This window comes from Fusarium graminearum, chromosome 4 (assembly GCF_000240135.3).
Source record: "Fusarium graminearum PH-1 chromosome 4, whole genome shotgun sequence".
In the NCBI taxonomy this organism is placed as follows: domain Eukaryota; kingdom Fungi; phylum Ascomycota; class Sordariomycetes; order Hypocreales; family Nectriaceae; genus Fusarium; species Fusarium graminearum.
In genome coordinates, this window is record NC_026477.1 from 1360843 (window position 1) to 1387595 (window position 26753).

Sequence of the window (26753 nt, forward strand, 5' to 3'; positions counted from 1 at the left end):
ATGGTGATTCTACCCGATGGATCCAAAGTAATCCAAATGAGATTGAGAACAGGCTGCTTCTTGGTCTATAGAATTGCACGCACATGACCCGACAAGGTCCAAGATGCAGCCCATTGTTCTACCCTTTTAACTCTGGTCAAGGTATCTAGTCTAATAGTATTTATTATATATACCTAGAAAAGCAAATTTTTATAGTGCATACATACTGTACACTGCTTTTTGTTTAGTTCTGTGTTTGCAAGACACGTCGTTACTCTTCAACAACCTCTGACTCCCCCATCACTTGATCTTCAGGTACTTGCTCCTCACCCCGTTCCTCCTCCCGTTCCGTCGGTTGTTTTCGCAGACTTTCCGTGTTGTACAAGAGACCCCTCACGACCTTTTCGTCGACATCGAGCTCGGCACTCTCGATATCTCTGTCGCTAACTAGGGCCGTCGTACTTGTGGCAAGCTTCTCGTCAGTCATGGTGAGCGAGTAGATTGCCAAGCTTTTTGCTTGTGTAGGACCACTTGGATCGAGAGCAGTAACGATCTTGGGAGACTCCTCGCCAGTAGCTGGCTTGATGGCGAGGCCGAGAGGGTTGCCAGGAAGCTGGATGATGGCGGGGCGATGAAGAGTGTTGTCTTCGGTGAGTTGCCAGGAGAAAATAGCGGGAATACTAATTGATATTAGTACAAACATTTCATAGACTGAATCGACAAACTTACTCTTGACATATGGCCAGAATGTAGATGAGATCAGAGCCTTCGTGAGGGTACACCAAGCTGTATAGCCCAGTGATGGCTACCTTGGTAGTATCAGGTAGGATCTTCTGGGCCAAGGATAAGACGCTGATTTGTGACAAAAGACTGTTTGCTTTCCAATCCCACACAAACAAATCCTCATCTCCACCACCTGTCACAAGAACATTACCACGGGATAAGGGTATGGTCATAGAGCTGATGAACTCGGTGTGGCCAAAGCAGAATCCCTCGATGACATGAGCTTGGGGAATGTATCTTGACACTCGGATATGCTCATCACGGTCAGCAGTCAAAATATATCGTCGTCCCTCGCTTTCACCAATAGCAACACCAGTGAGCATAGAGACATGGCCAAGCAGTAGAGTGATTTCAAAATCTGGGCCTTCAGATTTGGAATTCTTTTCGTTCTTGTTCCGTGTAATGAGCTCCATTTGACGTTGCTGTTCTTGGAGAGCCCGCAGGTTGCGCTTTGAGTGAACAGTTGTGGTGTTGGCGGATGGCTTATAGGCAGGCTTGGCTACCGCAGGGGTTGAAGATCGAGTGGCATTTTGGGCGGTAGGGTCATAGAGAAGGGGGAGAGAGTAGACGTCTCCGAATTTATCGGCGACCACGATTTGCGAATCTGGGCCAATAACTACATCGCTAGGACGCTTGGGCAGGGTTCTTTTCAAAGATCAGTATAAGGGGTTTATGTTTTTCTTAAATATGAGCTTACCGTTTGCTGAGTTGGTTGAGGACACCATTTTCACCGTTCTCAAAGACCCAGATTGCCTTGTCATGTCCAGTGATAGCCAGGATATGAGCACCATCAGGGGAACTAGTCATATGTGTAATGACTGGACGGTCGGGAACTCGTGAGATATTGTGCTCCTTTGGTTTTTGCTGGTTGCGCCTGTCCTTGCTCTTCTTCCCGCCCCTTTTTTTGCCTTCAGGCTTTGCCTCCTCGGCATTCTTTGCGTCATCCTGAACATTTGCTTCGGCAGTGGCTGTCTCATCCTTGGGTTCCTCGGTTTTTTGTCGCTTGGCTGGGGGTCCATCGTCACCCTCGCCCTCGACGGCAGGAGTATCCTGATTTGTGATAGTCTCACTTGAGGCTTCGCCTGAGATGGCTTTCACTGCAGCATCTACTTTGTCAACATCGGGATGCTTCCATGTTGAAAGGTGAGATCCGTCTTGGAGGCTGAATGAGTGAATCTTGCCGCCTCGAGCAGCATAAAGGACGTCACCGCTGACGTGGACAACATTGTAGGGGATCTTCATATTCGGCGATCACTGTGTCAGAGAATTGAGTGTTTGACAATGAAATGAATAAGATATGACACTGAGCACTATCGTCCCTAGAACTCTCGACAGACTCTTAAAGTTCCACTTTGATGCGATGCGCCATGAAAAAAAAGATACATCGACAATGTACCTTTTTACCCCACCACAACACAGAGCCTAATCTGGATTAGCGCAACCATGCCCTAAGCGAAATCTGGCAGTGGAAGCACACATTTTCTTCGCAGCCCGCAAAATCGAGGTTTTGTTCCATCAACATCTTCATCAACCCCAAATTCCATAACGATACCCCTTGGCCTTAAACAACCTGCCTTCAGTCCAATAAGAAGATATGGGGGCCAAGTCTAACAAGTCGCTTTACTTCGACAAGCTCAAGGGCTTGCTCGAGAAGTACACCTCCATCTTCATCGTCGAGATCGACAATGTCAGCTCTCAGCAGATGCACGAGATCCGACATGCTCTCCGAAACAAGGGTGTTGTCCTCATGGGCAAGAACACCATGGTGCGTAAAATTCAGCGGAAAAACTACATGGGAAAATTATTAACAATATTGTCAGGTTCGCCGAGCCTTGAAGACCTTCGTCGCTGACTCCCCCGAGTACGAGCGTCTCCTTCCCCACGTCAAGGGTAACGTCGGTTTCGTTTTCACCAACGAGGACCTCAAGGAGGTTCGCGATGTTATCCTCGCCAACAAGGTCGCTGCTCCCGCTCGTGCCGGTGCTCTCGCCCCTGCCGACGTCTGGGTTCCTGCTGGAAACACCGGAATGGAGCCCGGAAAGACCTCTTTCTTCCAGGCTCTCGGTGTCCCCACCAAGATTGCCCGTGGTACCATTGAAATCACCACTGATCTCAAGCTCGTTGAGGCCGGCTCCAAGGTCGGTCCCTCCGAGGCCACCCTCCTCAACATGCTCAACATCTCTCCCTTCACCTACGGTATGGGTATCTCTCAGGTCTACGACCAGGGCCAGACCTTCCCTCCCAGCGTCCTCGACGTCGGTGAGGAGCAGCTCCTCAAGACTCTGTCTCAGGCCATTGCCACCATTGCCACCATCTCTCTGGCTCTGAACTTCCCTACCCTGCCTTCCGTCCTCCACTCCCTCGTCAACAGCTACAAGAAGGTTCTTGCTGTTGCCGTTGTCACCGAGGTCAGCTGGCCCGAGATTGAGCAGCTCAAGGACCGCATCGCCAACCCCGATGCTTACGCCTCTGCTGCTCCCGCTGCTGCCGCTTCCGGCGGTGATGCTCCCGCTGCTGAGGAGGCCAAGAAGGACGAGTCTGAGGAGGAGGAGGATGATGAGGGCTTCGGCGGTCTCTTGTATGTGAACCAATTCCTCGAACATTTGAACAAAGCTAACAAACTTGCAGCGACTAAATGTAGCCACATCTTAACGATGTACGACTGCCTTCGAGGACTTCGGTTGGGTTTACGACTTATGGATCTGAAAAAAGGGGTACATAGATCGTCTGCTGGACAATTGAATCTGTCGCGACGGTTACAAATCAATCTGGACGCCTCTACATGCCTGTGACAAGACTACTGCGAAACGACTAATGCGACTCTACTACTCATCGAGAGCTATCACCGACCCAACAGGTTAGTTGTACAAAAGCTTTCATCTATTTGTTTCTTCTTTCCGGATGATTATATAAATTGTTCAAGAGCTTTTTAACCCTGAATTCTCTGTTGACACACACATACCATTGTATGACGGACACATCTACATCTATGTTTTGACAATTGCGAAGCTGTTTTAAGATCATCAAGCTAACAGTCAAAAGTCTAGTTTCAGTAGCTTTCAAGATATTTTAATTCTAGATGGTGTAATTGTCGGCGTTGTCGCTTTCTACTTATCTAGCCCTGACATGTTTCAACTCTTGATTGAATCCTCAAGGCCTCCATCCTGCAGTACCTGTCTTGCCATGTCAATAGCGCGATCTGGCATTCCAGCCAATTTCGCAACTTTGAGTGCGTGACTTCGTCTGTTGACGCCCTTTTGTAATTTGTGATTGTAGAAGAAGCCTCCTTGGCCATCCTCCACTACGTCGGTGCAATATGTTTGCACAATGCCTCCCTCGTCTGTCTCTGTTGAACACAGTCCCTCAGCTGCTGCCAAGTCTGCCACAGAATGAAAGTGTGTTGCAAACAAGGTGCGGCATTGATTGACAGTTGCGAGGTGATGGAGGCATGCGAATGCCACAGCTGTGCCATCTTCAGGTGTAGTACCTCGCCCAATCTCATCCATGATGACAAAAGACCGGGGTGTTGCCTGCTTGAGGATAGCCGCTGTCTCCAGCATCTCGACCATAAAGGTGCTCTGATCCTGATAGAGATTGTCGGCTGAGCCCACGCGACTGAATATGGCGTCTACTATTCCAAGCTCTGCGTATGACGCAGGCACGTAGCAGCCGATCTGAGCCAAAATCGTGATGAGAGCGTTTTGGCGCAGGAACGTACTTTTGCCTGCCATGTTGGGGCCTGTGATAAACCAAACACGACCATCCTTAGGTGATCCAACCAAACAATCATTGCGCACAAAGCTTCGCCCCTGCTCAAAGAGACCACCCTCAACAGTGGGATGCCGTCCACCCATGATTGTATGACTAGTCGTGTTGTTCAGGACCGGTCGAACGAGGCTTTGCTCTTGAGCAAGTTTAGCGAAGGACGTTGCGATGTCGAGTTCGTCAAGGACGTTGGCATTGCGACGCAGCTTAACGAGATTCTTAACGACATGTTCCCGGAGGGAATGGAAAACAGCTTGTTCCTCGGCACGGATCTGGGTGCGAACTTGGTCGAGTCGCTGTCCAAGATGTGTCCATTCGGTGATATGGAAAGATCGTGTGGAGCGGCTGGACGAAAGCGCTTGCACGTTAGCAAGATTTCGTGCGTCTCTGCCCCTAATATGAGCAATATGGCCGAGTCCAGGCGTCCACCTGAGAGTTAAACTCGGAGCCTTGAGTCGTTCGCAAAGAGTCTCGTTGAGTTCTGCCTTTTCCTGTATCAAAGCTGCTAGCCCTGCATGAAGTCGCTTCAAGGTTGGACTAGCAGCAGGCTTCATGATCCAGGTTTCGTTATCTTCAGCGTAATGATCTCGGATACTGACGGGCCTTTTTCGTTTGCCTTTGGGAAGAGAGGCTATGTCATCCTGTGACCCTTCATTACTGGCGACATCTTGAGCGAGAGCTAGCATCTGGCTAGTCTCAGAGTCCTGAGCTTCATGCTGCAACTCAATTCCTTCTTCATCGATAGCATCTCTGATACGCTGAGCAAGCTTCAGCGGCCTGGTCATGTTAATTCGAGATATCATAGAAGTCAAGCAAGGGGAAATGGCCTTGCGAGATGCAGTGTTGGCCTTCTTCAGCAGGTCTACGATCTCCTTGGTTGCGTCAATGGTGCTGGCCAAAGCCAAAAGGTCATCAGCGTCACCACGGCCAAGAGTGAACTTCTGAACAAGGCGCTGAGAGTCATAACTTCTCCGTAACAAGAGGACTACTGAGTCACTCAGGTTTGGATCATCGATGAATAAAGCAGCGAGGTCCTGCCTGCCAGTGATGAGCTCAAGGGAGGTTGAAGGCGCACTAAGCCATTCATTGAGAAGCCGAGCACCGCTCTTGGTTACAGTGCGACGGATGGCATGTAACAGACTACCTCGAAATGCGCCATCGCGAATGGTTTGCTTTACTTCAAGGGCTCGCAGGCTGTTCTTGTCAATGGACATGATCTGTACATTCTCGGTTCTTAGCGGGGGCTGCAATTTCATGCTCGCGCCCTGTAACTGGTCCTTGACATAGCCCAGGAGAAAGCCGGCAGCATGTACCTCAGCGGAAGAGAAAGCACTTGCTTCATCCTCAGGCAGGGCAGACTCAAGCATGGGCGTCCACTCGGCCGGATTCAGCAAGGAAGAATCATGAGGCCGTGGTGCGTATGAAATGATGTGACGGTCCTCAGCGAGAAGCGCAAAAATACCGTGATCGGGGAACGCTTGCAGGTCCTGGTCCAGAAGGAGCTCGCGCGGAGACAGACGGGATAAGATCGCTGGTAAGGATGCGAGATTGGCTTGTTGGGTATAGAAATGGCCGGTTGAAAGATCGAGCCATGCCAGGCCGAGTGGTATGGAGTCCTGGAACCCCTGAGACGGCCCTCCATCTCGGCCAACATCAACAGCTGACGGCGTTAAATGGGCTGATGCAAGCTCGGGTGAGGAATCTTGGTCCACAAGCTCTCCCGCTGGAGCCGACACTCGGCCGATGTCTTTAGGTGTCTCCGTAGCAGTTTCTGTAGATGTATGATTTCCGTCGATATGAATTGCCATCACGTAGTTATTTGCGTATGGATCCATAAAGTTTTCGTCTATCAGAGTACCTGGAGTGACAATGCGTGTTACTTGGCGATCATGCATCAGCCCACCTGACTTGACCTTTGCTGTGGGAGAGTTTGGAAACTCCTCAGCTATAGCGACATGGCGATTGAGATCTTGAACGAGAATTTTCAGAAACCTGTCAAGTTGAAAGAAAGGAAAGCCTGCCTACAAGACGGGCGATGATGGTGAGACGTCGAGCTATGAGAGCAAGTATGTGGAAGGTAGTAATGAGCTTACCATGGAAACCAAGCCAGCGTTTGTTTTCTTGTTAGCAACCTTGATGTTAAGCAAGGGCCCATATTCGTCCGCATGCTCAAAGTAGAGCTCATAGAAACCGCCGACCCTTGTTAATAGCACACAGTTGTCAAACTTTAGCATGTTCTGACGAGCCTGAAGAACCACGGTAGGGTAAGCGGGAGGATCCTGGGACAAAGACGGCAGCGGCTGCAGCTGCGACTCTGTCGTCTCATCGTGGGGAGATGAAGTCTCTGATGACGTTGATTTAGGTGACACGGGCTTCGGCTGAATTAGACCCTGGGGCAAATCGGAGAGCTGTATGGTGGTGGAGGTCTTTTTACCCCTAGTTTGAAGGGGACGATGAGGAGATGGGGGAGGTAGGAATGGGCGGATTGAGAAGCCATGATGCAGCGGGTGTCCAACATGACGGTACCTGTGAAGGGTGGTTGCAGTAGCAGTAGTAGTGATAACTGTATGAGCTTTAGACACAGCTAATGTTGGATCGTCAGCTCTAGCCAATGCTGTCGCAGTATGTGAAGCAGAAACTGAAGTAGAGGTAGAAACAGGTCTAGAGGCTGCTGAAGCTGATGGCGATGCTAGGGGCCGCAGATGGCGGATACCGAACACTGGGGGCACCATGCGGCCGGAGCATAGATATGAGATGGGCTGTTGTGCTATAGTGGCGATGATGATACCATGTTTGGTGTTTCAAGCCAAGATAGTGCGGGTTGAATGGATGCTTTCTGATTTGGTAGTTGGGTTGGGCGGAGGATCGACTACCAAAGTATCATTCGAGCAAGGCAAGCACAATTAATCCAATTGATGTTATGCTAGTTATGCTGCAGGTTGTTGACAGCAGGGCCAAGATCTGAATGGTGACACAAGGGATGTGTTGAAGAATATGCAGGGCTCAGTTAGACGATACAGAGAAAATACATAATAATTCTAACTACAGGGCGGTCCACAGCTGAGAGACCCATGCTGGGTCAGTCCCAGTTAAGGGTCAAGGGTCCAAGCTAACTGTCTGCCCTGTCTGTCCTGTATTGGATTTGAAACAGCCAAAACTCTTTCAACATGGGATAAAAAAACAACTTGGCCCAGGGCATTGCGCATCAATTTATAGAAACAAGTTAATTGATACGTAAAAATTCAATTGAAATGTTCGGTGAATTACAGCATGTCTATGCAAAAAGATAAATTGATCCCTTGTTTTGAACTTTGTGGCTTCTCGTGGATAAGAACGGATATGAGCGTTATGTGGGTGTTGATCTGTGAAGAAGGAAAAAGTAAAAAAACGTCTGAGAGAGGCGTAGAGTTCATGCAGTAGCTCCATCCTCATCTGATAATGTATTTGCATTCACAAATAGAGTACTCTAAAGAATGCAGTATACAACCAACAATGTCTAGGACAACGGGCTAGCATGAAAGCCCACGTTTGAGGTTATTCGGGTAGTTCACACGCCGTCGAATATTAGATTAATAGCGAATTCTTTCAACCTCAAGCTTCACGACTAAGGAAAAGACCGTTCGTTCGGTTCGGCAATAGTAGGAACCCTGCTCTCTGGACCCGATCCTGAAGAAGGATTGCAAGGTACTCCAGAGATTTCACGGAGATGGATAGCGCCAACACCCACTAACAAACAGCACATGGAAAGAAATCTGCCCATACAGGCGCTGGTCCCGGGTCTTCGCGAACAACGTGTGAGCAAACAGCCCAGATATCAAGAGTCTCGAATGACGGGAGCCAATTGCCATCGATAGACAGTGTTTTCAAGATCTACAGGTCCCGGTGCCTTTTCAAGGCATCGATCCAGCTGTAAGAAACAGAACTGCCGTCTGGAGCCCATACGAAGCGAGAGAGCCCAATGGTGCCATAAAGCAACGTTGTTATCATGCCCATAACCTGGAAGAGGTCTCAAGATGAGATGAGGCTAGGCAGGCCTGGCAAGTGCAGGTGCGGTGCGATGCAGTGTAGTAGCAGCGACAATACAGTGCGGGCTAGCGCATTCTCCACTAACGGGTGGGAACGTAAACTCGTGGTCCCATTTTAGCGTCATCATCATCCCTCAACACCAGATAGACCCTGCAAATATGCCCAAGCTGCTGGAGAAGGACCCTAGGTCTGGGCACGTCCCGACCGCAATCGTGTCTGTATGCATGTATCTGTCTCAATCTGATCGGTGTACAGGCGGTAAGACCAGAGCCCTCTTTCAGGCAGGCAGCGGCCAGCCATGAGCTCAAAGATGACGGAATATCGCCAACGTAGCAATCGCCCGCTATCCTCGCTTCCCATGCTCCTCGAGGTTCCATTTTAGACCAAAATGGCAAGATGACAATGAAAGTCACCCAAGAAGAGGTCCCCAAAAACCAGCTTTGTCACAAGAGGACAAGACCACTTCCGATCTCAACAGTCAAATCAGCCAGGGACAAAGACATATGGCATGTAATCAAGGCAGGAAAAGAAACGACAAAACGTGAAAACAACACCATCAATGCGAGGTACATCACGGCACAGTCTAAAACAGCACACACATAACGACAACATACTATGTACACAAGACAACGCATGAGATCCAAGTCAGCACCAGATCCAGCCCGGCCAATGTCAATGCCAATGCAGAAACAGCTACAGCCCGTCTCCAGCTGGCAGAACAGTATCGAGTTGCGAATGAGCGGAGAGCTGGACTAGGTGCAGTGCACTCTGCACATACTACTAGCAGTGCGATGGCATAAGCATATCTCTTCGCGGGGTCGGCATGGGCCGATTCTCGAGAGAGCCTCAGCCCATTTTGGATCCGCTGCCACACGACTTTGCCAGGATCCCTGTCCAAACCCTCGGTCACATCTGTCGATGGTGGCCTAGCTATATATCCCCTTTGTGCGCTTTTCTTAGCCAAAAAAAGACGCCCCTACACTTTACGCACCTTTACTGTGTTAGTTATATCATATACAACGACTTCAATCTCAAATATTCGATCTGTGTCTTGCACAAACACAACCGCTCTGGTACAGACCCACTTCTTCACTTACACGCCCTTGTCAACCGGTATCAACGACTATTCTGACAGCAACCGCGCGATCAAACTACCAAATAACACGATTCCAATTTCCGCTGTATCGAAAGACAAAAAGAGGAACACTACCCTTGCTTGTACGGAAATCACTCTCAGTATCAAACGACCCCGGCACACGTTTCTTTCTCAGAACAGTGCCCTGAACGACTCGCCTATCGTCTACACACGTATATATACTCAAGGCCTCAGCCCATATAATAACGCTTTATGGCGGCTATGATGTCGTCTGTCAACCCCTTTACACCGGTGACCCCTCCACCGGAGAGTCTATCATTTCCTAAACTTCCTACCCAAAGGCCGTTACAGAACAATCTCAAACGCAAGGCATCGTCACAAGACCCTCTTAGTGACCTGACAGGTCTCAACGCACCCACGATGATGGCACCACCACCTCCTCCAACTTCGCAACCTAGAACCTCGTCATCACCAAATCTCAGCTCAGGGCCAAGTTCCAGCAGTACTACCCAGTCTAGTGGCGCGACAACACCCGAAATCCCCAACATACCAGGTGCAAACCTCGATCCTAAATACCTCGCCATGGTATCTCGCATCGCCGCCTATTATCAACAAAGGTGCCAAGCTGTAGCAAACTACCAGCAGCAGCGATGCCAGGCTTGGGCCAACATGCATAGACAAAAATGTCAGGATATGATGCAGGCTTCTATGCTGGTGGTGGCTTGGTACGTGAGGGATCGTATCCAGCGCAGGCGAAGAAGAGAGAAGCGCCAGTTCCGATCCGGATTGAAGCGCAGGGCAGATAAGAATAAAATCACCAAAACCGATGTTGTTCGCCGTTGGGTTAAGCAAATCTCCGAAGGACAGGAATCTCCCAACAACCCCATCGACACTCAGCTTGTCGACCGCGAAGAGGCCAAGTTCTCTATGGACCGTGAGATGCAGCCGGATAAGGACACCAAGCTGTTCGATATGGCCGACAATCTCATCAAGAGCCAATACAAAAAGATCGAAGTTCCTATAATGGGCGTGCTCAACTTTGATGAAAGCGACAACGAAAGTGAAAGCGACCTGGACGAGCCAGAGCAGTACGAAGAGATGGACGAAGAAGAAGACCCTGCTGAAGACGATGAGTACTACGAAGTAGAAGACGATGAACTATATGACGACGAGGACGAAATCGAGTATACAGGTGACGGTGCCTCAGAGGTTGTCCATCACGGCACTGGCACAGGTACCGGCAGCCGAAACAACAACCACAGCGAATCATCATGATAAGCCAGCTCTCTCACCATTGACGACTCAACAACAAGTCCCCTTCCAACAGGGTGGGGTGAGATACTTCCTTAATGATAACGACAACGACAAAGCATCAGCTTATTGGCAACAAGTCTCCAATGATGGACACACTTGGGCATTGGTTTCTCTTTCAAGGAACGGCGCAATCTGAAGGCGGGCGATGGTCCACACATGAACTTTCACTGGAGTCAAGGGCGTCTCATATTCTTCCTATTTATCACGGCACTTACACATGGACGATACCTTTTTTTCTAGCATGGGATATCTGGGGTTTCTTGGTTCATTTCTGGGACAATTTTGTATGACTGCTTGGCAGTAGGCTACGCAGGCAACGTATGCTATAGGCACATGTACATATTCCAATCAACATATACAAATATGATTGTATCTCAAAGCTCCAACTATTCTCCACAATATAGTGACCTCAAAGATGAGAACAACTGACAACTGCCGGGTTATCCATATAAGGAAGTTCCCAGTATTAATCCTGGGGTACAAAGCACCGACTCAGCTGATTCCTTCATACCCTGGGGGCGGTCGGTGCAATACAACCGCCGTCAAGAAACCACGGTACAGTGTCCAGATTGATTGACAACGGCTGAATGAGGGGGGTTATTCCAAACATGTGGGAAATCGAATGGTGAGAGGCGATTGTCGGAGCATTGTATTGAGCTGTACCGCTTGGAGCGGCGTTTGTGCGTACTGTACGGAGTACCCGGAAGTGAAACATGCCATGATGGGTGAGAAATCGTTCGATATTTGTTATTTAGGGCTGCTGGGGGCTGGGTGCTCGGTGCCAGGCATTGGGCATTGGGCAGGATACGTAAATGCTGAACCAACCAATACAGAAGACGACAGTACTCGATGTCAACTGAACACATAAGCTTGACTTCTCTAGGATTTCCTAGTATACGAGAGTGAGAAGAGAGATTTCGTAGCCCTTGTTGACAACAACGGGTTGCACTTCATGCCTCCGAGAGAAGACCTTTCAGTGTTTTTATAAGCCATACTGCCATCTTTGGCTGAGGGTGTTGTTGATAAATCTAGAAGCATTTTATTATTCAGATGTATAGCACATCAAGGGATATTTATTCCAACATTCTAGTGATCCGGGCTCAGAGCCTAGGATCATATAAACTGCTTCTTAAAGAAACAGCAGGTCGCTATTACTTGGCTTTATCTCTAACGTCGTCGGATTCATCTTTGCATTTTCAACACCTTCCTGGCCACAAATACCTACTCCTTGCAATGAGTCTAAGCTCGATCATAGAAGTCGAGAGTGAGTCTGAGGCGAAGCGCTTGCCTTGTTGCTGGCTTTGATTTGTGGCTCGTGCCTGGCGTCATCACAGACCTCAGATTCCAATCAGACAGCAGGAGCAAAGACTGTCAACTTTCAGTCAAGCCCGCCGTGGCTTCCCCAAATATACCTTGGAATTGCATCAGAAGCCAGTAGGTCTCTAAACGTCAGCATTCTTTCACCTGTGAACATCCATTGTACTCGCTACCTAACCTCCATCCTTAACCTGTTGCTCCTCTTTTCATCAACATTCCATCTTCTCCCCCAGAGCTCTTAGTTTGTTCATGTCCATTCGCAACCGCATTGCCGATCATCGTTTTAGATCACTGATTTTCAAAGTCACTATCGAGGTCTCCCTACATATTGCCGACCAGGAATCGAAATATTGGCATCATGAGGTACGTGATGGTTGATTTATTAGTGACACAACATGTTCGTCCTCCCGAGAACCGGCTCCATCTCCTCCCCATATACAGAGACACGGCCGGTTCCCCAAAACCCGATCAGTGAATCACCTGGATCCATTCCAGGCACTGCTTAGCCTAGGAGATTGGTCGTTCTGAGTCTAGCGGGGCCCCTCCCCCGGTTGCTGTGCCGCAAGTGCGTCAACCCCTGTACAGGGACTCGACGAGAATGGCTGCTTGACTTGTGGTTGGCAATCCCCCGCTTTCGTCCTGGCTTGGCGCTTGACAGACCTCGACAGAAAAGCCTCGACCAGCTGATACACCGCCATGCACCGTTGTTATTGTCAGCACTCTCGATCGGCACTCGTAACACCCACTCCTTGGAGCTTGTCGGAGCTCACTTGACCTAGCACAGAGCTTAACACACAGCTTGGTTCCCGCGCCTACGTTTCACAGACATACGTGCCGTACATTCATCAACACCGAACTCAGCTATACAATACCAATTCATTCTCATTCCTCTCCTCGTGACGTGCTCCATCTTCATTCATCATTATTGTCTCCTCGTCCCCATCTCGTTTCCTCTTCGTTTGACGTCCTCATCAACCTCCCAAACGTTTGCTCACCATAATCCAGTAGTATCAACAATACATTCGACCGCGTGTCGTCGACTTCCGCAGTTTGTCCTCGTCACTCGCCTTCCCCTGAAGACCAGCTTCGACCACCGGTTTCCGGGAAGCAGCGACGTATCTCGAATCGATCAGCCCCTCCTGCTCCAGGACATCCCGACATCTTCACTATGGGTGGCGGTACCGAGCCAAAGGGAAATGATTCTTCCTACCCCCTCTTCGCCGAGCGGCCCGTCGGCGTTCCCAAGACGAGCATTCTGAAGGGTCGCATTGAACCGTTCTATAAGTCAGGGCAGTACTATAAGGTCAACTTACAGGCGTATGGCATACTAGCTCTCAAAAGTGAAATTGTTGCTAACTATTATCTAAAACAGGAACATGGACAATGCCAGATACTCAGGCAAACCTCATGTGCAACTCTCCGTCTGGGACGCACCGGATCTTTCCCGTCCGACATTTGAAGATGCTGTTAGTCACGAATTCAGGGAAACCCATACCGGCACTTCTTTTGGTCCTTCCTGGTCCACTCATTGGTTCAAGGTCATCCTTCGTATTCCTGAGGACATCAAGGATGAAGAGCTCATTGAATTGCATTGGGATGCCAGCAACGAGGGTACCATCTGGACAGAGGATGGTGTCCCCATTCAAGGCCTCACTGGCAGCGGAGAGCGCATTGAGTGGATCATTCCCGACTCATTCCGCGATGGCGAAGAGCACACTATTTATATCGAAATGGCTTGCAATGGTATGTTTGGAAACGCCCCCAACGGTACTACCACCATTGCTCCGCCGGATCCCAACAGACGCTTCAACCTCAGCAAAGCCGATATTGTGGCCGTCAACGTACCAGCTCGCAAGCTTCACATAGATATCTGGGAGATCGGCGACGCTGCCCGTGAGCTTCCTGAGAATTCGGCTGAGCAGAATCATGCATTGGCTGTAGCCATGAAGATAATCAACACATTCGAGGTCAACAACCAGGACTCTATCCTCAAGTGCCGAGAAATTGCTCGTGAAATTCTCGGTCCCGATGTTGACTCTCACAAGGTGTATGAAGTAGGAAAGGATCCCGTCGTCTTCGGAATTGGTCATTGCCACATCGATAGTTGCTGGCTCTGGCCTTGGGCTGAGACAAAGCGCAAAGTCGTTCGCTCTTGGATGAACCAATGCGATCTCATGGAGCGGTACCCAGAGGCCAATTTTGCTTGTTCCCAAGCTCAACAGTACAAGTGGCTCAAGACCTACTATCCTGCTGCCTACAAGCGAGTCAAGCAGAAGGTAAAGGAGGGCCAGTTCCACCCTATCGGTGGTAGCTGGGTCGAGCACGACACAAATCTGCCCAGTGGTGAGTCGCTTGTGCGACAATTCTTCTACGGCCAACGGTTCTTTGAGGCCGAGTTCGGCTCGAGATGTCGCACGTTCTGGCTTCCTGACACTTTTGGATATTCGAGCCAGCTTCCTCAACTCTGTCGCCTGGCCGACATGGATCGTTTCCTGACCCAGAAACTGAGCTGGAACAATATCAATAACTTTCCTCATACGACATTCATGTGGGTGAGTCCCGATGGAAGCCAGGTCATTTGTCATATGCCTCCTTCCGAGACATACACAGCCAACGCCGATTTTGGCGACTTGAAGAGAAGTATCGAGAAACATAAAACGATGCGAGTTGATAGCTCTTCTCTGCTTGTCTTCGGTAAAGGTGACGGTGGTGGCGGCCCTACTTGGCAACATTTTGAAAAGCTCCGTCGATGCGCTGGAATTAGCAACACTATTGGTGGAATCCCCAAGATCAAGATGGGCTTGACTGTTGACGACTATTTTGATCGACTGAACCAGAAAGCCACCGAGTTCCCTACCTGGTACGGCGAACTCTACTTCGAGCTACACAGAGGAACATACACCACACAGGCCAACAACAAGTACTACAACCGAAAGGCTGAGGTGATGCTACGAGACATCGAGCAACTGGCCACGTTTGCATCGATCAAGAACAAGAAGTACAAGTATCCAACCAAGGATCTCGATGACATGTGGGAATCAGTACTTCTCTGCCAGTTCCATGACTGCCTACCAGGAAGTAGCATCGAGATGTGTTACGATGATTCCGATAAGGTGCGTTCTTTCCATCCGACTCAAAAGCTTTGCTAATCTGTTCCTAGGTCTACGCTGAAGTTTTTGAAACTGGCAAACGTCTTCTGAACGATCTCTACGATGCGCTCCATGTTACCAGCCAGTTCTCATCCTCTCTCGACGAATCGGTGGCCATCAACACATTGCCTTGGCACCGAAAGGAGCTCGTAGAGCTCTCCGATAGTGAGGTCGGTGTCGCATGTGGTGACGGCCAACTACTGGCTCTCCGCTCGTTCAAGGTGCAAGAGGAGAAGCCTGCAGTCACTGTAATGGAACAGTCAACCGATGTATATGTCTTGCAAAACGACCAACTCCGTGTTGTTGTCGACAATGGTGTCATCACGTCCATTTACGACATTGAGAATGATCGCGAGGTTGTCGAGAAGGGCGGTGAGGCCAACAAGTTTGTCATATTCGATGATATTCCGCTTTACTGGCAGGCTTGGGATGTCGAAGTTTACCATCTCGATGCCCGCAGAAATGTTGAATATGGCAAGACCAAGATCTTTGAACAGAAGCCCCATCGAGTTACCCTGGTCACTGAGATCAAGGTCAGCGAAAACAGTTCGATCAAGTCATACACCACCCTCTCGGCGGCTCTTAAAGGTCAACCTCCTCAAATTGATGTCAAGGCCAACGTCAACTGGCACGAAGATTCAAAGTTCCTCAAGGTTGAATTCCCTGTCAACGTTGTTAACAATGAGGCTTCGTACGAGACAGCTTTTAGCATCACCAAGCGACCAACCCACTACAACACAAGCTGGGACATGGCCAAATTCGAGGTGTGCTGTCACAAGTTCGCTGATCTCTCAGAGAACAACTACGGCGTTTCTATCCTGAACGACTGCAAATATGGCTTCGCGACCGCCGGCAAGATGATGCGATTGTCACTTCTACGATCGCCCAAGGCACCCGATGCCAATGCTGATATGGGACGCCACACCATTCGATGGGCTATTCTTCCCCACAAGGGAGGTCTGTCTTCGACCACGGTCAAGGCTGCGTACGCTTTCAACAATCCTCTGAAGCCTGTCACGGCTTCCAAGGTCGTCCTCGAAAGCCTTTCTAGTGCGCCCATCAAGCTTGTCAACACTGACGAGTCCGACTCTCTGGTGCTTGACACCATCAAGCGAGGCCAGGACGATGAAGACGTGACCCGAAAGGAGGGTTTACGTGTGAACAAGGGACAAAGCATCATTATTCGCGTATACGAATCTCTGGGTGGTCGCAGTCGTGGTACCATCAAAACGAGCTTTGACGTCAAGCGTGTCACCAAGACAAACATCTTGGAGGATGACCTGGAAGAAATTGAATATGAAGATGGCAAGATCCCAATTACGCTGCGACCTTTCGAAGTCGCCACCTTTAAACTCCAGCTGTAGAGCGACACGGAACTAGAGGGTTGCGTTTGTACAGACTCAGAACAAGACAGGCGTTGGGTTGTCGTTTGAAATGCTAGCAAGCCGACTGGTCTTGCTCAATATTACACTGCGGATTAAACATAATGAGACTTGATGGGTTACCACGGCATTCCACTCGACTGGGCATCAGTTGTAGCACGATTGGTGCAGTAGCCGAGAGCAGCATGGCCATGAAACAAGAACTTAGTCAATTACCAATAAATGGCTCTATTTGCGGTTCCTAAAACGCCATTTCCTTCATGTGAATTGATAGCTATAAACATCTAGGCCAAGGCGAATGCATCCTCGACCCGTAGATGATCAACAAGGAAATATCTTTCCCGGTATCCATAACTCGTCGCTCTGTAATACAGTACCTTGAAAATTACACACACCCACACACATGTGGCACCTAATTAGAATCATCAGGTAGCTCCTCAATGACTGTCTGGACCATTTGGATGAGCTCGTTGATGTCAGGCCGCTCCGCAGGCTCGACACAAAGACACTTCCTCACGACTTCGCGAATAGGCTCGCTAATCTCAACCGCAGGTGCTTGCTGCTGCTGCTGCTGCGACTGTCCTTGCTGCGGGCGCATGCTGTTATTCCGCTTGACACCAGCAGGGCCCTCATCGGGGAAACGCCAGTCACCACCCAAAACACACAACGACAGGGTACCACCAGTCTCATCCGAGCGCATCTCAAAGGGTGACTTGCCAACGAGGCAAGCGTAGAGAGTACAGCCCAGCGACCAGATATCAACCTTTGTGTCGATCACCATGCCGGTCTGGACGTCAAAAAGCTCAGGGGCGCGGTAAGGCATTGTTGAGTGCTCGGCGGCTGTGTCTTGGATCTGAAGGGCGAGAGATTGTGATGTTACAGGAATAGGCGAGGGCGCAACGGATCCAAGATCCATAAGAATCGGGGTCGAACCAGTGTCATCAATCATGATGTTACCTGATGCTATGTTAGCGCTTGAAAGTAAATTGGTACAGCTGACTGCTCACCTGGCTTGATATCTCTGTGGGAATAATGTTGAATTGATCTGCCACCATTGACTTGGCTTTCGCCTTCCAGCAGACCTCGCTCTTGCTCACCCTCTTCCTCTTCTTCGGTGCGCTTGCCTCTTGTGTTATTTCTTTCGCCATTGTTCAGCTCATCCTCTTCTCGGCCCATATTCATGCGCTCCACGGCAGGCTTGTAATCATGCATGGCGCGGAGAGCCTTGCATACTCCAAGGAAAAGAAGCATAAGGCGGCGCTCGGGGAAGCGATCGTGGTTGACCAAGTTCGCATTGATCATATCCTGTAAATTACCGCGCTTGTAGTACGGTAGAAGGACGTATACGGTTTTCGTAGCTTCGTCAGCGCCACGCTCGGTCGCAACAGAGTGGTCAATGGCAGAGATGATGGTCGGGACGTGGGAGAAGAGGCGATAGGCGTCGACCTCGCGCATGGCCTGCTGGACTGATTCGGCGCCGAAGGGACATCGGATCTTCTTGAGGGCGAAAAGCTCATGGGTAGAGGTGTCTTCGACGAGGTAGACGTATGAGAAACCGCCCTAGCGCCTGTCAGTGACGGGTAACCCGGAAGACTTGGGGTCAGGGACTTACTTCTCCGAGAAGTCTTAGGATCTTGAAGCTTCGGTTGTTGATTTTCAGGTTGGGGTTCCCGGGGAAGCAGTTGAGGCAGTTCCCGAAGGAGTAAAAGAGGTCAAGGAGGACTTGCGCCATGATGAATGGTGGTAGATGTGGTAGCTCGTGGAACTATGGATCCTCGGTTCGCAATCAATCGGCCCTTAGCTTTTAAGACAGGGCTTTTAGATGATAAAAAGATCCGCTATGCGACGGAATGAAGAACGAGTTCCGCTGTAGGGAAGATAAAGATCGGCAGGGACAGATGTGGTTGAAGATGTTGGTAGGTATCACGGTCGCAATTGACTGTATGACGACACAGTTGATGATAGCGCGATCAGCTCGCCCTATGTTTTTCTGAATTTCAACGCTACAAGGCAGCTTAAAAAAGAATGATGCAGTGACTAAGAAGGGAGGGGAGAGATTGAACGTCGAGATGCTACTCTGGCTGATGTTGAACTGAGGTGAGAGGTTCTAGTCTGAGCCACCTCAGCCCTGAAACGCCACGACTAAGGTACTGTACGTACCTACCTTGGTTACCTCCACTGTAACGGGACGTCATTTTCAAGATGTGAGGGTGTTATCCTTGACTTGCGACTTGGGGTTTTGATTCTTGATGCTAAATTCATCGATTATCACTGATGCTATATCTAACAAGTAAAGTCAAAATTGAATCCAACAAGGTTTAATCATAAACGTGGATTGCAGTTGTCGTCAAAGACTAGACCCTGAGGCTTAGGGACCTGGGGACGTCTGAACGTACACTGGGCTTTGGAGTTCTTAGAGTGGAGAGCGAAAAGCCGCTAGCTAGAATCAGTTAGACTCGCTAGCGACCAGGAAAACGGGTTGATTTTCTAATTGGTTTATACTGTAACTTAGTGGGATGTCTATGTAATTTCCCTTCATAGTGGATAAAGTCAAAGAGAACCATGGAAACGAGAAATCAGGAAACAAGGAAACAAACATTCAAAAAGTCATTGTAAAAACACCCGAGAAAGTACACAAGCATTTGTCATAACTGGCATTTCTTGATTTTATCTATAATAAGCTAAAAAGATCCGGCACTATACTCCTGTGCCTTTTACAGTAATACTCTAACAAAGATGGTTTCCATCCGCATCTCATTCCAATACCCAAGTCGCTAACCCCAATGCAATCGATCCCTCTGACAATCAATCAATCTCATCACACTCAGCTCCCAGAAACAATCGTGCCCTCATTGAGGGGTGTATATAAGTATACTGAGTTGCGCCTATCAAAGTGGAATATGGGTGCAGCTGCCATTGACCGTTCGTTAAGCTACGATAGGAGGTTTCGTAGCGAAGGGCTGGCGCTTGCTCCGCTTGCTGGACGATTTTGTGGAGGTGGGTGTCCGTTTCGAGAGCCAGGCGGACTCGTCTGAGGAGTGTATGGTGGTCTTTGCGGATTAATCTCATGAGGGTATCCCTCTCCCCTGGGTGGCGGGGGAGGCGGCGGCGGCGCCCCATTTGCCATATTCGGTGGTGGAAGGTGTGCTGGAGGGACAGGTCGCCCATGGTGTTGGTATGGGTGAGCGTATCGAGATGGAGGTGCTGGTCCATTGAGTTGCCGAGGAGATAGAGGCAATCCATTGGTGTATGGCGACGAAGGGTGACCGCCGTGATGGTTCGCAGGTGGTGGTGCAGTCGGCACAGGCCCGACTACGGGCGGTGGTCGCAAGGAAGACAAGTTCGTCATTGGCGGTGGTGCATTATGAATAGGGGGAGGAGGAGGAGGCCCTCCGTTTATATGTCGAGAAGGAGAGCTTTGCTGACTTGCGGGTCGGCCCCAATCGCTATATGCCGGCCGATGAGGTGGTGGAGCTGCATAGGCGTGAGGAGCTGGTGGCCGAGCTCCAAGGGCATGATCGGCGACAAGTGAAGGCGCTTGCATCGCTGGGGGTCCTGTCTGAGTATGGCCATGAGGCGGCCAGGCATAAGCAGCAGCATGTGCTTCACGTTGGGCGGTCATCTGAGGCGGACTACGCAGAGGTGGTGCTGCAGTAGCTGATATAGCTGCCTCTTGAGCAAGGGGTGGCGGAGCGTCTGGCATGGAGGGTGATTGTCGTGGCGGTGGGTGCGCCTTCGCTGCGAGCTGAGCTTTGCGACACTGGTGACACTGAAAACGCCTTTGTTCCACAAATTTCTGTGCCTCGCTTCCAAGTGTGCCGTAATGGCCATTGGTGAGTTCGCGTTCTTGTGAATTGTCAATCGGGTACCATTTCGGACTGACGTCGATACCACAAGTAATGCAAACCTTTCCTCCTGGCTGTTTGGGATCCAAGGCAGCCTCTCTTGTATGCCCGTTGTGCTGATGATTTGTGGGCAGAGTGGTTGTTGAAGACCTGCGTAGGCCAGGCTGCGTCGCTGTGCCGGTCAATTTGGCTGCATTCGTCATGAGATTGGCCTTGCGGGCGGTGCCTGTCAGAGTGAGGTCGGCTTGCTTGAAATTCTGAACATAGAGTTGTAGGGCGTTAAGACCCGAATCGTCTACAATGTCGTGCATATGATGAACAGTAGTCTTGGTAGGAGCATGTTCCTTGCACCACACTGTCGCTGACATGGTGCCGCTTTCTCCATTGACGGTTACAACGTTGACCTGGTCTCTCCGAGAGCCTTTCACAGGTGAAATTTCGAACCCAAGAATATGTCCCTGTTGTCGTGCGCATTCCACGTGTACTATATCTCCAGTCAGCAAATCGAAACACAGTCATCCTAGCACAAATACTTACGTGGGGTGCGACACTGATGACAAGAGACACAGGCACCTTCAACCTTGTCGCAGATTTTACAGGTCTCATTGTATCGAGCCCTAGGGATTGAGGGGATGCCCTCTGAGGGTTCCAATGCCTTGGCGTTGCCAAACTTGACTTCTGGAGTCCAAACAGCGCAAGTAACATGGACCCAGTTGTTGTCAGCGGTTCTCTTGAGTGGCTCCCGAGGGTTGACTGGTCGATTCATGTCCTCTTGCTTCTTGCGGTAAAAGTCTGCAGCCTTTCGAGCTTGCTGAACTTCCAAACGCTCCCTCTCTCGATCTTTCTCTGACATTTTCTTTTTATGGTGCGTCAGTTTTGGCTGTTCCACAAAATCATGTTCTGTGTACTCATGAGGACACAGAATGCACTTGTAATGAATCGAAACCTGCGGGTTTTTATCGTTCACACACATGTCGCATGTCCATTTTCCAGGATTCCGGTTGTCCATAATACCGTAGCAGTTGCGGTGTACTGTCAAGCGACATTCTCGACATGATAGGTGCTGATCTCCTTGAGGTTCCAATTCGCCACAGACTGCGCATGGCAGAACTCGAGGCTTTGGCATCTCGGGGACTGTGACACTTTCCACGCTCTTGTCCTTGTCCTTCTTTTTAGACGTAGTAGAGCCAGCTGCGCTGGCCGTATCGGAATGGCCGTTGTCTGCGTCCTTATCCAAAGGCACACTCTTGAGCTTCTTTCGTGGCGGTTCCTGTACATTGGCAACAGCTGCTGGCGCCGCTGAGGGGGTTGGCGCACGTTCTGGCGTCATCATACCCATCTCCTTTGCGGCTTGCAGTTCCTTGAGAAGTTCTTCATCTTGCTTACGCTTCCAAGCTCGGCCACCTGACTGTGCCACCTTCTTGGCCACCTCTTCCATGTCCTCCCATCGAATGGCATACCGTCGCCAGAGTTCGGCGCATCGGCGGCACAGTGCGACCACTCGCTCCTGACCTTTGTCCTTGTTCGAACTTTTAGAGCCACCATCGTTGACAACGCCGGATGTAGGGTTTGGGGCACGTCTCCATTGCCTGGATGAAGTTGTCGAGCAGAATTGACACACGAATCCTCGCTTCTTCTGGTTTGCCTTCTCGGCGTCAAAGGCGGAATCGTCGTCGTTGTCCGCAACGTCGTCAGCCATCTTGTTGGCGGCAGCTTCCGCTCGTTTCGCCTCTTTCTTCCCCTTTCGACCAGCCATATTTTCCAGGACTTGCATCCCTCGTTCTGATTTCTTCCAAGCATAATAGTAGCGGGTCACCATGCCGTAGTACATGGATTTAACATGCTTTCTCACGAGATAAAGCTCGGAGCCGTATTTGATAACAGCTTCTTCAAATTTCTTTTGTTCTGCCGGTGTCAACTCTGGCTCTTTGAATTCCGCCTTGTCCTTTTCTGGAAGAGCCTTGAGGGCACGTTTCGTGTCAAATCCAGTGTGGAATAATGTATCGGCAGCAACATCCTGCAGGTTTGTCGAGCGTTCTGGCAAACCAAGATCTTTGGCCATTGCCTTGGCCTTTTCCATGTACTGATTGATGTCCTTCTCTTTGATGACGTCCTCTGAAGGGGGTATCCACATGGGTTTTGCGGTGCAATTAGGGTCGTCTTCATCACAATCCTCGCCTCGGACAGTGTAGCCAGGAGGCATGTCCTGTACCCATTTTGGTCGATTTCCGCGAGAGATCTTTTCAGCCTCGATCGCAGCCAATGCTTCCTTTGATTTGGTGTCCTTTTTGCCATTCTTCTTGAACTCGAGCGGCTTGACATACTCTACCGGTTGTCCTGGCCATGGCAAAACTGTCGCTTGGTTCCTTGGGCCAATTCTCGTAGCTGCGCGGGGATGAATTCTGTCGTCATAGTCGAGAGCATCCTCAGGCTTGCAGTGCATTCCTAGGTACCGGTAAGGCCAGAGCGAGGCCTGGTATATTTGTTCCGCGGTGCCTTCGTGAGGAGCATGGTCTCCTTCTTCCGGACTCGTGCGGCTGGTGTCGACCCCCTGCATCTCCTCATCCTCTTCATCCATTGGCTCGTCATCGTCGGCATCCAGGGTTGGATCATTCACATTAGGAGTGTTGCGAGCCTCCAGCTTTCGCTCTTGCGCACGACTGCAGGCAGCGCATGACCATGCGAAACCTCTGGATGGCTTTTTGAGTAGAGGGGGGTTCACACAATTCATATGATATGTGTTTTGGCATACGGCACAGTCAACTGAGTCGTTGCTGAAGTGCGCCAATCAAGTCAGCCACTGAACGTGGGTAGGACAGGGACGTGGGGCAGTGTAAGTCAAAATGTGGTACGTACCTTGCGCAATAGCCTGTGCATCTCTTGCAGAGCTTAACGGCGCTAGTGAGCTCCTTGCCACGCCCCTGTTCGACTAGCACGTACTTCCAGCGTTCGTCAAGCACCTTTTTCACGTTGGCTGGAACGTTGACAATGGAACGCGTCGGAATCAGGTCGTAATTCTTTTGGATATACCGATCATACAGTTTGTCGTACCAGAAGCTGTCCGACGTCTTGCGATATGCGTCCATATTGGAAATCTCGGCTTTGTGGTGAATCTGACATTTCCCGCGAAGCGCAGTCAACGGGCTGATGTCGGAATGCATGGTCGCAAAGACCATACGTGTGTCTGTGGACTTTCGGCCAATATCCTTTGGTCGGTAGTACCAGTTTATGCGGATTGCCTCCACAGGTCTGCTGTTGTCATTCTGGACATGAAGAAATTCCATGATGCGGCCCAAATAATAGGGTTCTCCAGGCGGTTCACAGACAAGGTACACATGATCTGCGTCGCCAGGTTAGCTACGCTCAATCTGAATTTCTGGTGGACTTTTTTTTTCAAGACGTTACCATTTGGCTCTAGCACCGTGCCATCGTCGGCTATCATCTGACCATCAACGGGCTGTCCTTTGGAGTTTTCAAAAGTCAACATGTTAGTTTCCGGCCATGAAATGCCGGCAGCTGTTCCGGATGTCGTTGCTTTTTTTGTCGTGTTGCTGGTGGTCGACGTAGCTTGGTTAGTGGAACCTGTTGAACTGCTTGCAACCTTGCGTTTCCGTGTAGGCTGAGAAGAAGAAGCCGGCGGCTGTGTGGTGGTAGAAGAACTGTTTGAGCTGCCAGATTGTTGCTCTTTGGGGGTATTTGCTGATTGCGCTGGCTTGGACGTCTCGTCAATGACAGCCTTGCGCGAACTGGCACCGCCACGGGGCGGCGCATCGCTGTTCACAGCAGCACTGGACTGACGAGACGTCTTTTTGGAGTCACCGTCTTTTTTGTCGTGATAATAATCATAAACATCGGCATCAATGTCCCTATCCTCAGCGTAGTTGATACGCGATGAGCTGTTCCTGTTACGAGAACGAGTGCCGTACCCAGAAGCTGCATCTGCGCTGGCATCCTTGGCCGCGCTGTCCAAACCTGATTGAGTAGTCATTGGGTCGGAAGCAGATTGAGCGTCTGGGTCTGAGACTTTGGAGTCCTGAGTTTTGTGTTAGAGGCCAGGTCCAATCGCGCCCACAACCTCACAGGTTCGAAGTGAAATGGGAGAGCCCAGGTATAAACATAAAAAAGTATAGTGGGGAGAAAGCGAGTGAAGGTTTTCATTAGAGGAAATAGAAGTTTGACTCACATTTTGTTGGGCCATGACATGCAGCAGATAATCACTTGCGCAACAATGAGATGTGGTGAATCGCGTATGAAGGCATGCCCGAGGTGATGGCTTGATGGCGGAAGCTGCGAGGATGAAATAGCCTAGGTGGGCAAGAGTGCAAGGCGTATAAGGTGCAGAACTCTAATAGTGATATAAGAGACGAGATGAAAATAGCTCGAGGTGGAACAAATCCGTCCCGGCTGTGGAAAGTGAGTAGAGCTAGAAGCTCGAGATAGATATCGATTACTACTCTGAAAGATGGAGTGAGTAAGGTTAAGAAGGAGGAAGAGGCATGATTCCCAGGCGCTGGGAGAAGAAACGTCCTGGCACTGGCACCCCGAGGCGGCGGCCCTGGCCTGGTCGATGCATCCACTCTGATTATAGTGCACGGCAGGGGTTGTTTTAGAGCCGAGCAGGTAGCGAGCAGGTAGCCACTAATCAGGTGGCGGCTGATGAGCACCCAAGAAAACCTATCTTGCACCCCAGGCACGATAAATGTCAACACAGTTTCTACATCCAGCACCCTGGTCATCAGCGTTACTTCAAGTCTCCACGGGGTCCATCTGGGTCTCGCAGCACTGACGAGCCGACGGATCTCAACCCAACTCTGAGGCGTGTCTATGGGTCCACGGGTCCTCCCACAAAGAGAAGACTAGGCCATGCCTGGGGGGGAGAAGTCAAAACCACTACGAAGCCGGGTCACCATAGATTGCATTGGTTTGGCTCCGTCTGGTCGAGACGTCAAGTCACCTTTTTTGGTGGAAAAATCTAATTTAGGGCCTATAAGACTGTCGAAGCTGAGGTTGACAAGGCAGTATTTTCTAGATACTTACATATGCAAGACTACCTGAATAAACAGCATTGAAAGTAGACATCTATAAATGATCTTACCGAGACTGCACATGCAGACATGCAGTCTCGTGTGAATCGGTGTAAGAAGTATCCAAAATTAAGCACGTAGGCAGGCAAGCCAGGTGTGGTGGTGGCTAGGTAACTGGAAACAGTCGGGCAAATGATGTATACGGTATAGCTATGCGTAAATGGATGAATGAGTGATGGAACCTTGTCTCATTTTTGCTCGTCCTCGATTTGTCTGTTTGTACCATCCATCATCGCCCTTGTTGTCGGAGATAAAGGTACAGACTTTTCAAGGAACTTTCTGTCCGGCGATATCTCTGCCACTATACACAGCACTTTGGGTATCAAGGCAATGAATGTTCCTTTACTTCGGTTCGACAACCCTTTTTGCTCTCTCCCACATTGCTGTCCCATGCAGTCTCAGGCATGGCATGGCACCTGCTCACCTTGCACCAACAACCAGATCGACGTTCATAGTACTTTGTACGTTAGGACCTTATTGCAGTTCGAAAGCCACTCTGCCACATTACATTGAATTTCATATTCGCACTTTGGCTGAGGAAGAGTTACATTTCGGTTTCGGGTAGAGTTCTGTACCGGACGTATTGCAAGAAAGCGTGATGTTACAAGACCTTGTCACAAGAATGTGAGTTTGGAAGAGCATGGAGCTTATTAGAGAGAGCATGGGGTGCCAAGTCATCCGCATTTCCCGTTACATCTCCTACACCCTTGCACCCTCCCTTCCCGCCGACGACTCAATCCAACGAATGTTTACAGACTCGTCGCCGGGTATTAAGGCCGCACTTTTCCCTTCTTTTTGCTTGAGAAGCCACAATGACAAAACTGCAGGCTTATTGACGTTGAGTCATATTTCCATCGCAAAACGCACTTATACCCTTTATCCGAGTGACTATACACAGGTGTCTACCTTAATAGGTAGCTTATAAACTATTGTCTAGCCAGTGACATGCACCATCATTCACCTCACTCTACCGAGTTATCTCTTCATTTGGGACATCGAAGACTTCAGTGATT

The 26753-nt window shown here is 49.9% G+C and overlaps 8 protein-coding genes across 8 annotated transcripts; 5 read left to right on the forward strand and 3 right to left on the reverse strand.

Moving 5' to 3' along the window:
• Positions 1-126: 126 nt before the first annotated feature.
• Positions 127-2004, reverse strand: FGSG_06826 (uncharacterized protein; the record flags this gene model as incomplete). Its single annotated transcript, XM_011328178.1, has 5 exons — positions 127-150; positions 207-212; positions 299-659; positions 709-1407; positions 1460-2004. The coding sequence occupies 5 exons, from the start codon at positions 2002-2004 to the stop codon at positions 127-129; spliced, it is 1635 nt and encodes a 544-aa protein (XP_011326480.1).
• Positions 2005-2271: 267 nt separating this feature from the next.
• On the forward strand, positions 2272-3872 carry FGSG_06827 (uncharacterized protein). Its single transcript, XM_011328179.1, has 4 exons — positions 2272-2527; positions 2583-3340; positions 3391-3619; positions 3810-3872. The coding sequence occupies exons 1-3, from the start codon at positions 2357-2359 to the stop codon at positions 3395-3397; spliced, it is 936 nt and encodes a 311-aa protein (XP_011326481.1). The 5' UTR covers positions 2272-2356; the 3' UTR covers positions 3398-3619; positions 3810-3872.
• Positions 3873-4601: 729 nt separating this feature from the next.
• FGSG_12994 (uncharacterized protein) lies at positions 4602-4967 on the forward strand (the record flags this gene model as incomplete). The annotated part of the gene is made up of 1 exon (XM_011328180.1): positions 4602-4967. One exon carries the CDS (start codon positions 4602-4604, stop codon positions 4965-4967), a length of 366 nt encoding a protein of 121 aa, XP_011326482.1.
• Positions 4968-8711: 3744 nt separating this feature from the next.
• Positions 8712-9309, forward strand: FGSG_06829 (uncharacterized protein; the record flags this gene model as incomplete). Its single annotated transcript, XM_011328181.1, has 4 exons — positions 8712-8771; positions 8809-8811; positions 8887-9119; positions 9180-9309. The coding sequence occupies 4 exons, from the start codon at positions 8712-8714 to the stop codon at positions 9307-9309; spliced, it is 426 nt and encodes a 141-aa protein (XP_011326483.1).
• Positions 9310-9562: 253 nt separating this feature from the next.
• Positions 9563-11347, forward strand: FGSG_06830 (uncharacterized protein). The gene has a single exon (XM_011328182.1). It carries the CDS (start codon positions 9902-9904, stop codon positions 10922-10924), a length of 1023 nt encoding a protein of 340 aa, XP_011326484.1. The 5' UTR covers positions 9563-9901; the 3' UTR covers positions 10925-11347.
• A 2101-nt stretch (positions 11348-13448) lies between these two features.
• On the forward strand, positions 13449-17845 carry FGSG_06831 (uncharacterized protein; the record flags this gene model as incomplete). The annotated part of the gene is made up of 4 exons (XM_011328183.1): positions 13449-13597; positions 13653-14832; positions 14917-15393; positions 15441-17845. 4 exons carry the CDS (start codon positions 13449-13451, stop codon positions 16791-16793), a joined length of 3159 nt encoding a protein of 1052 aa, XP_011326485.1. The 3' UTR covers positions 16794-17845.
• Positions 17224-18543, reverse strand: FGSG_06832 (uncharacterized protein; the record flags this gene model as incomplete). Its single annotated transcript, XM_011328184.1, has 3 exons — positions 17224-17768; positions 17819-18371; positions 18424-18543. The coding sequence occupies 3 exons, from the start codon at positions 18541-18543 to the stop codon at positions 17224-17226; spliced, it is 1218 nt and encodes a 405-aa protein (XP_011326486.1).
• A 1200-nt stretch (positions 18544-19743) lies between these two features.
• FGSG_06833 (uncharacterized protein) lies at positions 19744-24854 on the reverse strand (the record flags this gene model as incomplete). The annotated part of the gene is made up of 5 exons (XM_011328185.1): positions 19744-21140; positions 21194-23346; positions 23513-23996; positions 24062-24689; positions 24840-24854. The coding sequence occupies 5 exons, from the start codon at positions 24852-24854 to the stop codon at positions 19744-19746; spliced, it is 4677 nt and encodes a 1558-aa protein (XP_011326487.1).
• Between the last annotated feature and the right edge of the window lie 1899 nt (positions 24855-26753).